This window comes from Mycetomoellerius zeteki, unplaced genomic scaffold, assembly GCF_001594055.1.
Source record: "Mycetomoellerius zeteki isolate Tzet28-1 unplaced genomic scaffold, Tzet1.0 scaffold221, whole genome shotgun sequence".
In the NCBI taxonomy this organism is placed as follows: domain Eukaryota; kingdom Metazoa; phylum Arthropoda; class Insecta; order Hymenoptera; family Formicidae; genus Mycetomoellerius; species Mycetomoellerius zeteki.
Window position 1 is genome coordinate 1722960 of NW_017257184.1, and position 12221 is coordinate 1735180.

A 12221-nucleotide genomic window follows, 5' to 3' on the forward strand; every position below is an offset into this window, starting at 1 on the left:
GAAAAGCCCCGTTAGAATAAAATGTATCGAATTTCATTATCGAGTTGGTATCAGCGATACTCATATTTCAGTATAAATTAATTTTAATCAGAATTATAAAAAAGCGGCGATTCAAATCTTAATTTTTTTTCAACCCATGCGACGTTGATTAAAATAAACTTTAAAATGGTGTAATTTATGTATATTACTATTATGTTATTACGTATACAGCCATGACACGCTACGTAGCATGTCATAATCGTCGCGTGCGATCTCGAGAGCCTTAAATGTAAGGAAATTCGATACAACAATGACGACGAGAGTGTTCGCAACGACCGTCGAAGAAGCCGTGATAGGTATTGTACGAATTTCATGAAAAAAAAAATTGATTGAAAACAGAAAAACTATAAATATATAAATACATATATACGTACATATATACATATATTAATAGAAGGGGGGGAAAGATTTTTGCTATAACACTTCGTCCATTTTTCTATATGGGCAGCTCGTTGCACTCGTAACACAAATCCTTGGCCTTGTAAATTATTATTCCCTTCAGCCATTTTTCCAACGAGAAACACCCTCTGTTTTCACGATACAATGCAAAAAGTATGTATACATCGAAGAAATCGAACGGAATGAAACAGAATCGAATTTGATTTTTGTGCCCCCTATGACTCTCTCTTTTTCTCTCGTCTTCATTTCTTTCCTATGCAAAATTGCCTACTAAACGATAATAATCTCTTGGGATTCGATTTCTACGATAGCGTGGCTACTCTTTACGTAACAATGGGACTCTTGTAAAGCTTTGCAAGGCCCAACAGAGAGCGATCTGATTGGTGGATTTAAGTAAAAATTTACGATAATAAGAGAGCATTTTCTCCGCCTCTCATAATTTGAAGTTGAAACGATCATTGACGATTGATGACGTGACAGATAATACGTATATCTCAGGTATTTCAATGTCAATTCCTGAGTGGAAAGTACGATGACATCAGCAATAATGACACGCTGCAAGAGAATGATTTATTTGAATGATTCGATTAATGTATAGAAATAGTACCGTTTCGTTTGCGATCAGTTACGTACAAGAGCGAAAGTTGCATAGGATAGTTGATTTGCGTTCAGCAAACGTTTAGTCTTCCTATTGTCCCCAAATTCGCGCGTTCGAAGTGTTAACTGTGTGAGAAATATGACAAAGAACAAATACGAAAACATAAAAATACGTCCAAAATATTATCCAGCAAATCATCGTCAATGATCGCTCGAAAAATATCCTTGAGAAATCAAATTGTAGCATCGAAACGAAGCCTGGCTAGAATACTCAATGAAAAAGCTGCTTTCAAACTTATAATAAAAACATTAAAACCTATATTTCCATTGTGTTTTATTTCAAAATATATTCTACGCATATAAGAATCCATTATTCGTATCTTTTCGCATCTTTTTTTTATAAATAATGAATTTCTTTATTAAATTTTCTTATAAATTTATAAATATATATTCTTATTAATATATATAAAACTTATTTCTGTAAAATTACTTAATATATTACTTAAATATATTACTTAATTAATATAGTTTTATGTTAGATTTCATAACAATTTTACAATTGTGAGAAACTCACTATGTAATTCTAATCAAATAGTCTTTACGTGTAATAAAAAAACAGCTTGCTTTAATCGATTTTTACGCAATTTGTTTTTTGACGTAAACAGTTGATTCAACATATTCTACTGAATATCAGTTGAATATCATTCTGTTTAATATAATAGAATGTTTGTTCCTCAAAATTGTTGACACTGTTTAAAAACGAATATTGTATAGTTACGTCGACTGTTTATGTTCTATTTTAATGTTGTTTCTGCACAACGTGGATGTAAAATCCAGGATTTTCAATCTGATTGAGCGGTTTAAAATCACCGTAAATAGTGTGTTTCGCCCTGTGGCTGAATATTTCGGTCAACATGTCGCGAAAAACTGTCAATCTGTGAGGATAATACGACAATCTAAATTCACTGATATATTCGGAATCTTCGTTCTTCTCATCCAAAGTGACAATGTAATCCATAGTAACGATTTTCGGTTTCCCAGAGACAAAGAGCACTGATGTCTTGATATCCGTCATATGCTGACTCTGCGATAAGTGAAAATTGACAATTTTTAGTCTAAAGTTTTCTCAAATGACAAGAGAAAATTTTATAATTATTCAGATACAAGCTACATAAATTAGAATAATTCTAACAAATTAAAATAAACGATCTCAAGATTTTTCTAAATCGCTATATGGCTCTAATACAATAATGAATAATTACACTTATTTTTAATGACACTTACATTATAATATATGCATTTTGGAGGAGTTTGGCCGGTTTTGATGATATAATCGTAATTTCTGTGATCGATGAGCAATAAGCCCCCTAGCTTTACACAACGTTCGAAATTCACTAAGGCTTGTCTAAAAATAACAAAATATATATTTTATGAATAATAAAAATTCGTAAAACATTCTGCATTAATTTAATCTAATCTAATATGATGAATGTAATACCTCTGCTCTCTCTGATCATTAAAAGTATCAGGCATATGGGCAAAACTATTTCCCAAACATATAACGGCATCAAAACCTTCTCCAATAAGATGGCTAATATCGTTGGATAGAGTTAGCCAATTCGCTTCTTCGATCACTGTCACAATCCAAAAGGTCAAGATAATAATAATTGCAAAGGTATATTTCTTGTCAGATATTTATAGAATTTTTTTATAATAACGGTGATAAAATCTTTACTTCAGGGAAGGTATTTTTCGATAGTTTAAAACTAATTAAAATATATGTTTGATAATTATTATATAACTTTAAATATAATTACTTGTTTCAATTTTATCGATATGTAAATTACTTATGTTTTCAATCACATTGAAATCGTGAGATTAAAAGCTAGAAAGTAGAACACGAAAAATCGAGATTGACCTTTACTGATAAACAAAAATCCTTTCTGTACTTGTATTACTGATAAAGCAATTCGTTATAATGATAAACAGTTACTGTTTTTGAGCGATATGCAATTGTTGTATTTTAAACTACTTTATCTGGTTTCGATTTCACAACAATCATATAATTATAGAGTAATATTTAATTAAAATATGCAAACGTTAGCAATAACAACTTTTATCGATACGTATAATGATCACATCAACACATTCTTCAAATGCACATTCTTACATCAAGGCAAATTCTTATGTCAAAATATTATTTTATATTATAGAAATATTAAGACGAATTAGATCAGTTTAAATTTTGAGGTAGTTGTTAATTTTTTTGTTTTAAACGAGTTGTTTTATCATGTTAATTATTTCCTCTGCAAACAATCTCTGGAAATAATCCGCTGAATAAACTAATAGTAATCTTACATCAATACAGTTAAGTTTCCCCAATAATATATCTGGTATATATGTATAACACGTGTCATACTACGTATTTGCATTGCTGAGTGAGAATTTATAACATTGATTGCATGTATATCATAATGTTGTAATGTACCCAGACAGCACAGAATACTTATGGTAAATATTTAACATTTATTTTTTTTTAATGTTATGTAGATATTTCATACATATTTTATATAAAGCTTTATTCGAAATATTATTAAAATATAAACTAAATATTTTATGTACAATAATATAAATAAATATTTCTAATAAGTATTTTTACTTGGATTATAATGTCTCATTAAGTATTTTCATAGCATTTACAATAAATATTTCATAATATTTATAATGAACTGTGCAATCTAAAACCACAAAAATATTTACAAAATATTCAAAATAAATCTTATAAATATTTATAAATATTTTGTAAATATTTTATAAATATTGTGTGCTGTTTGAGTACTGTTAATTTGTGTTTAGCGGCAATAGACAACAGTCCTGTATAAGCTTATATTGAATCAATTGATCACCTCGATCTACCCTAATATAACTTGATTATTATCGCTTGAATTATCTTCACATTTCGGAGAATATGGTACGTTTCGTTTAATTTTTTCTTCCTTTAATTTTTCCTTCCTTTAATTACCTTCCTTTAATTTTTCCCAATTTTCTTTAGCCAAGAAATTCGGTCTTATTGAATTAATATTAAATATCCAACTTGCTCACCCCAGTTATCGAAGGCAGGCTCCTTTCTACGATTCCATCTGGATTTTAACGCATACTTGAGCATTTTATCAGACGCATCAACACTGACGACTTCAAAACCCTCTTCCAGCAGCATTACGGAATCAACGCCGGTACCGCAAGCAACATCCAATATTCGACGACATCCCTTCTGCCGCAGCAGACCCACCAGGAAGTCCCGATAGTTTTGTGTACGTTGATTCTTATCGCCAATGAAGACCTCCCAGACTTTTGCCGCTTTACCGTCTGCGTATTGATCCTTGACACCTTCGGCTGGCGTACCAAGAGAACGGGTTCGAAATACGGAATCCACCATCGCGAGGATATGAGACCTTACGACAGAACTATGGAACCAATGCACATCTTATCAGATGTAATTGTAATGTGAAAAGGCAAAAATATATCGAAAAGAATTAGGGTAAATATTAACAAAAGGGGACCCAGCCCCAATGACATATATTGTCAAAGTCATGATCCTGAGTGACCTCCAATAGGTTTTAGCCGTCGCTCGTTATTCGTTAAAAAGTTATTAACAGTCAAAGTTAATTATTTCTCTGGTCTACATAAAGAGTTAGATAACTTTAGACAGAGACAGAGGTATGAGGTGGACGAATTCATACAACTTTCCATGCGAAGCGACTTTCACCCCATCTTCCCCTGCCAAGGGGCGAACGACTTTCACGCGAAGCGACTCCCGCCCCACCTCCTCCCCTGCTTGGGGGCGCACGTCTTCTGTGCGAAGCGACTCTCATCCCATTCTCTTTCCCCACCCCTCCTTGCCAAAGGGCGCACGATTTTCCACGCCAAGCGAGGTCCATCCTACCTCCATCTCGCGTGAAAAGACGTGCGCCCCTAAACAAGGGGGGAGAGGAGTGGGGTGAGAGTCGCTTTGCGTGGAAGTCGTGTGCCTTATAGTTTTCGAGAAATCTTAATGCATTCTTTAAAATGAGACATCCTGTATATTTGCTACACGACCATGTAGATTTAATCTCGAATATATTTAACCCCATTATAGTACCTTACATAATCTCAGTTGACTATTTTTCTTATTATCTCACGTTAGCTTTTTTTGATTACATTATATGTATCTATGCTAATTGCTTTTTTAAAATAATCAGAGATTAGTTGCGCATTTCGATGAAAATTCCTATCTGCAACATCGAGATGGCTTTATTATACTTTCACATAAATTAATGTTATCTCACGTAATGTAGTCAAGGGTTCTTGACATAAGTCAAGCGTACTAACGATGTTTATACTGAGGACAAATGAGAGGAGGGTGACCTCTCCCTAGCTTCATATCACAATGCCACGTGTCTACCGGGAGTAATTCCATTGTCTCTCCTAGCATTTTCTATTTACTCCTGAGGATGTTGATGCGCTCTAATTAAGCGCGGGTGATAATTTCGGTGCAAGATTAAACGCGGAAGCGGTCGTGTAATTGAATGTGTTAACAATGTAACTCTATGTCATCGACACATCCGACCTTAGTAACAGCGAAAGGAATATTCTTCGTGATAATCGATATTAAATAATATATGCGTAGTTAAAATATTCTATACGTGTATAATGTATATACACATGTATATATAACTATACATATATTATACATATAATATTTTCATCATGTTTAAAACACGCAGATCCGAACTGATTGTAAGAAAGAAGGGGAAGTATGATGCTCAACTTTACAAAATATAAAAATGATTAACGTACCACAATTGTATTTCGTTTGAATCTGTTTATACTACTTGTTATTTCGTTTGTATCTCAAAGAGTAAAAAAATAATAGAGAGATAAAAAATGGTAAGCGCTTAAAATTTTTTAATTTCGTCTATGCCATTCAAAAGAGAATCATTTCTATACAATTTGATCTTATTTGATCCAATTTGATCCACACATATAATGAAATCTTAATTTTTTCCCGGGTTTTCAGCACTGGCAGTGAATTTTGGAACACACAGCAACGATAAATCGTCCAAAAGAAATGCATATGGTATAGAAATGTTGAAGAAATGAGAAAATAAATTTCTAATTTTCTCTGTTATTTTTATTTTCTTTTTTCTTTATTTTTTAATAATTCGTAGATAACCCTACTGAAAAAAAATCATATCACAACGTTACATGATGAAATCATATAATTAAAACATGTACGTAAACCCAGCAAACAAGCTGACGACATTTTGACGTCCAAGAGGTCATTTTGACATCAAAGTGACGATAAATAACGTCAGCTTGCTTGCTAGGAATCACGTAACGGATTGTTTTAAATCAGTACGTAATTTTTTTTAATGACGTAATTTGAAAAATCACATATTAGAAATAATTTCATCCATCATGTGATTGTATAGTTATCGAATTTTAAAGATTTGAAAATTGAATGATAGAAATAAAAGAAAGAAGAACATATTATCATATAACTCTTTTCAAAATTAAAAAATCACATACCTGATTTGGAACAATCCATCCCATACAGCACAGAATTTGCAGCAATATCGCTGCAAAATCTCTGCAATGTTGCTGCAATGTTGTAGCAGTGTTGCTGCAACTTTTGTGCAACTTTGTGCTGTAGGAGGTCACATGATTTACATGTTTTAATTGCATGATTTCATCACTCAACTGTGTGATGTGATTTTTTTCAGTAGAGAAAATTTTGATTCACTATTACGAAAACAGAACAAAGATAAGAGCAAAGATTCAATAAACTCACTTATTTAACAACTTCGTAAAATTAAGATCTAAATTTGATTAAACTACAGCAATATATAAAAACGAATAGAAATCGATATATATATATATATAAATCTAAATTTAACAACCCAAAGATTTATTTTTTCCTTCAAAAGTGTGCATCAAGTCGGTCTCTATTGCACTTATTATTTCTTCTGTTATGAAACAACATACCTCCAACAACTCGATCCAAAGATAAAAACTGTAGCGTTCGATGCTGAATATCAATACAAAAACCGCACTAAATATAAATGAAAACTGCCGCAGTGATACAGCAATCACAGCATTTATATACGTCGTGATAATAAGCCGCTGCGATAGTGTGCGCAGATTCGTACACCGTTAAGCCAATGATTCTACTATTGAATATTCTACTACTTATTTCTCAATATAATGTAACAGTAACGTGATACTGACAACTCTGTTTAGTAACGTTTGATAAAAACGAACGACTTACGCAAGTCATCAATTATCCGAGCAATTAGCAAGTGCCTTACTTTGTATTCAACTGTCAATTAAATATCGCCAGTTACTCGTGACTCGCGAATCTCTCTTCGTAATCAGAGTTCAACATTTAACGCTCTTATTCCTCTGTATTATCTTTTCGCGAATATCTTACAACGAATTTTTATTGGCTACAATGACGCATATGAGTTATAATAGTGGCAGCTGATAAACTAAATAATTAATTGTGAAATATTATATTATGATGGCAGAATTTGCTGTAAACAATTTCCAAGAGTTTCGAAAATTATGGGAGAAAAATGGGCTCTCAATATAAAGTGCCATCATCGGAGGTAATGCCGAAAATATTCACTATATAAATAATTTCCCAGTAAACGAGAATGGATTGAAATGGATTCAGATTTTCAGGAATACGCGGATTCACGAATGTCAAAATGAATATTTTTCAATTTTGAATGCATTTTTATTCATTTATAGGAATTGCATGAAGCAAATGTCTATGCCTCTTCAATCCTGTATGCATTTTTATTCATTTATAGGAATTGCCTAAAGCATATGTCTATGCCTTTCAATCTAAAAATAATATCAGCTTTTTTCTGTGCACTGTTCAATTCAAAATTTTGAATAGAAAATGCAGTTTTTCAATCCAATTGTATCCAATTGAATAAAAAAAAAGTTTTCGCTATTTAAAATACGCATTCGGATAGACAAAATTTCAATACATTTTAATCCATTCTCATTTACTGAGTTTGATTCTAATTTTTTCTGTCAGTGTAATATGTTCGCTGTGCGATTGCTGTATCCATTTCAGTACGTTCTATTTTGTTTCTTATACTTGATTACGTGTTTAAAATCTTTTTATTTTCTATCAAACGAATTATTTTTTTTTTTTGGTTCGAAGTTCGCATGAGTAAACAGGTTGTCTGATAGCTTGTCGAAAATTCGAAACTAATGTACTTCGTGTACTTCGTCACAATAATAATTTATTACGTCATGTTACAACGTCATTATCAGGATAGTACATTTTATATGATGCAAGCGATGACTTGCAAGTCAATAATCTGTAGCAAATAAATAAAACTGCGAAAGATAATCGTAATCGATTCGAATGTGTATTTTTATATTTGCTTAATATAACGAGGTTTAATTAATATAAAAACGTTTGGCACATGTCTGCACGTAAAGAAATAAACAGCGTTTTGAAATATATTAATAATATTATATTCCAAGAATATAATGAATTCTTTATTAAAGCCAACAGAATACTCGTACATTTCTTATAATTACAATAAATACATAACAATAGGATGAATCAATTATTCTTAGTTTATTACTGTATTTTAAGTACTACATATTTTACAAGCATAAAAAATGTATTAACTTTTTCTGTAACAGGAGGAATTAATGCGTGTGTCTGTGGATTATTTAGTATAATGAAAATGACAAGCTTAATTATAAACAAAAATAAAGATATTTATCTTTATAAACGTGAAGGGAAGGGCTACATAACATCTCTATTTCATCTATTGATTGTTCTTATTTTAAAGAGAATACATTACAATCAAGTATAAATTGGCAGTCATGTAGTTAAAGATTGTTATGTATCATTCGACCTCTTGTTTAAAGAACTGTTTTTATAAACTTATATCTCAAAATACATAACTATTACTTAAATGCAACAAGTCAATGATAGAAAATATATTCTTTTTATAAAGGAGAAATTTTAAGTATAGAAGTAAAATTTATGATACGGAAACACTTTTTTGTGTAACTGTTTCAAATAACGAGTCATAAAAAACTTGAATAAAAATGCTTTTAATATATAATTACTTAAAATTCTATTTAGTCGTTATTATCCTTATATATCATCTTCCTTCGTAACAGAAATAGGAAATCGATGGTATTGCGTTTTTTCTTATGTTGAAATGCTTCAAAATTTTGCCGTTAATTTATGAACTTTATTTAGAAATATACACAGAATCTCTTCAAACGTAACGTTTATGTGAAAAGTATTGATTATATGACGTGCGTGAAAAATGAAAAATTTCTATAAGTAAATCATTAATTATGCTTAATATTTGGATTGTGCACAACAATCTGTCAAGTGCAATAGATTAGTTAAAACACTAACAAGATTTAATTCATTTTCTGGAACCATACAATGATCAGATGAAGATGTTGAACTATATATCACTTTGTCAGATGCAGCAAATTTTTCCTGCGCTCTCACCCAATCCCCACTTTATAACAGTTCGTACTCTCATATATTCTTTAAATCATCTGGCAGCTCGGTCTTAGGATGTTTATTTTCAAAGTGTTGCTTGTAAGTCTTAGGATCTGGCATTTGGGCCTGTAAATAAAAAGAATTGTGTCAAATATATGCCAATAAACTTCCAAAAATTTACAGATAGCTAAGATTCTGACCTTACATACTGTACACACATGTACAAGTGCTTTCTGTGCTGCCTTTTTTTGATCATTGGCACTGTGTCCTTGCTGTTTCTTTAGTTTTGCGCTTTTTTCTGCCGCTTTGGCTTGAGACTGTATCTTTTGTTGTCCACGAGCCATTCTAGAAATAAGAAGAGTTCACAGATAAGTAGACATTGATATAACATTGACGATAACAGCACAATTTTGTTTTTTTTTTTTTTGTTAACATGGGATTGAATTTAGAATATTAGTCTAACATATCCTTCGGTACAGCAAACACAAAGTTATTTAACGTACCTGTTGTGACACAATGTGTGTTATATTAGTTATATTATTGAGTAGAAAATTACAACTAACAGGTACATTACATATAACTTTGTGTTTGCTAAATATTTAACGTCTTTACTAGAACAAATTTAACTAATATTCTTCAACGGTTGTCACCATCTGTCAATAGGATGAGTCTCCTTCTCTCTCTCTCTCTTTCTCTCTTTCTTTAATAATTGTAACTATCATCTTTCGAAATAAAAAACAAAACCATATTGTATCCTACCTAAAGCTGCCAAAACTAGTATCCGCGAAATTTATGCTCGTTAAAATCATTCACGTGTCTCCCCGGTCGCGATAATAGCGAAAATTACTACTAAATGACTCGGAGCAAGGTGTAAAGTCACTCGCGGTCGCTGGAAAAAAAAGTACAAGAAAAACTTTCTAAGACGACAGAGAGAAGGTAAGAGAGAAAGATGAGAGAAGCTCAGGATCTGTGGTGTATCATCTGGGAGCTGTGCTCTCTCGCGAAATTTCTCTCATCAATCACATATCCATCAAGTGCAGATAGTGTAAGATAGTGCAGCTGAACTGACGTCTTACCTATCCGCAGACGGCGAATAGATGTGTTCGACAATTAAGGGTGCCTTCCGTTCGACGATTCTGATATTTCTTCCGCGACGACGGAAGCGCGGGCGATACTCACCGATTATTATCGCGGCGAGAGGGATTCGTAGAGAAAGCTTTTCTTTAGGAGGGAAAAGCCAAGGCTGGTGGAGACGAGTAGAACGCTTTTCACGCGCTATTACGAGTACGCTGACGCGGGATAAATAGCGCCAATAGCGGTCGTCAAAACAGGAATCGCGTGTATCGCGAATATCGTGGCAGCGACTAGCAACGTGTATAACGTCGCTGTGTGCACGTCCACGATAAGCTGAGAGATCCGTCTGTGAGTTTCGAACTATTCCTCCCCCCCCCTTCTCTTTTACCGACAAAATTTGACAAGTTGTTTCGAAACTTTCAAGTCGCAACGCGATGCAAACTTTCGTTTAGTGTGGGCTGTTCAAAAATTTCTCGGAAAATTTATTGCCTGTACGGAATGTCTATAGTGCATCCCTGGTGAATTTTTTTTCTCATGATTTTTATACGAATTGAAACATTTTTCAGAAATACTCAGAAATATTTGGAAAGTTTACATCTTCTCTCAGAATTTTTCATACAAGTGAATTCTGAAATGTTTTGAAATTTCTCATCCCATAATTTTTAAAAAAATATTTTGTAATTTTTTAGATTTTATAACATTTTCATCAGAAATTATACTTACAAAAAATCTTAGAAATATTATATATATCTTACGATATTTCATAATATATAAAAAATTCTGAGAAAAGATGTAGATTTTCTGAAAAGTGTTCCAATTCGTATAAAAAAAATGTGAGAAACTTATAAACTTATATAGAAATTCTGAAAAATTATATGAAAAATTCTGAGAAAAATTTTCACCAGGGACGTAACGTAAACTACAGATTTTCGAAACTGGCAGTCAATTTTGGAAAAGAGCTTTGATTGATATTCGCTGGTGCATATGCATATATAAAAAACATAGATGCTATACTAATACTAGATTGCTAACCTCTGTGATTTAAGCGTCAGAAAGTGTGTGCGGCAGGATATCCGGTTTCAGCCATGTTCGACCGCAACAAAATGGCCGTCTACTTGTCAGGCACAACTGTAGCGGCCAACCTAAAGGCCATCACAGGTACAAAAATTTTAGACGTAATCGTAAGGCCATAAGCAAATCGGCCAATCACAGTCAAGCGTTTAAAAGCGCGAAATCTTAATTTTGATTGTGATTGGTCGATTTGTTTGCGACCTTACGATTCCGACTAAAATTTTTGTACGTGTGATGGCCTTAAGCAATCTTAGGCACCGACGAGATACTATTAAAGACCGTCAACCCTGGGCAAATTTTCGGCGGTATAAAAAGGCCCGGAGGTAATCGAAGAACGCTGACATTGTCGATAATTGATATAAATTTGCTATTATTAACATAAATGTTTAACTAATACATTATTAAATTCATGATATTTTATTACATAAATGCTCTATAAATAAATATGTATATTTGTAAAGCTATAATATCCTATATATTGCCGAAAAATTACAATTTTTTT

At 32.3% G+C, this 12221-nt stretch overlaps 2 protein-coding genes across 10 annotated transcripts in view; both read right to left on the reverse strand.

Annotated features, from left to right (window-relative positions):
- Positions 1-1637: 1637 nt before the first annotated feature.
- On the reverse strand, positions 1638-7169 carry Gnmt (Glycine N-methyltransferase). The gene is made up of 5 exons (XM_018448338.1): positions 7060-7169; positions 4138-4499; positions 2534-2669; positions 2320-2440; positions 1638-2119 (listed from the first exon to the last, which is right to left on the reverse strand). Exons 2-5 carry the CDS (start codon positions 4469-4471, stop codon positions 1835-1837), a joined length of 876 nt encoding a protein of 291 aa, XP_018303840.1. The 5' UTR covers positions 4472-4499; positions 7060-7169; the 3' UTR covers positions 1638-1834.
- A 2008-nt stretch (positions 7170-9177) lies between these two features.
- The window catches only part of LOC108723041 (zinc finger protein 706), a 5565-nt gene continuing 2521 nt past the window's right edge, over positions 9178-12221 (reverse strand). For 2 of the 9 annotated variants that reach the window (XM_018448507.1, XM_018448503.1), the window contains exons 2-3: positions 9775-9919; positions 9178-9700 (exon numbers count right to left, since the gene is read on the reverse strand). In XM_018448507.1, the coding sequence (XP_018304009.1) occupies positions 9611-9700; positions 9775-9918 (234 nt within the window). In that variant the 5' untranslated portion in view covers position 9919 and the 3' untranslated portion in view covers positions 9178-9610. The other 7 variants (XM_018448505.1, XM_018448504.1, XM_018448506.1 and 4 more) reach the window with 7 other exon arrangements.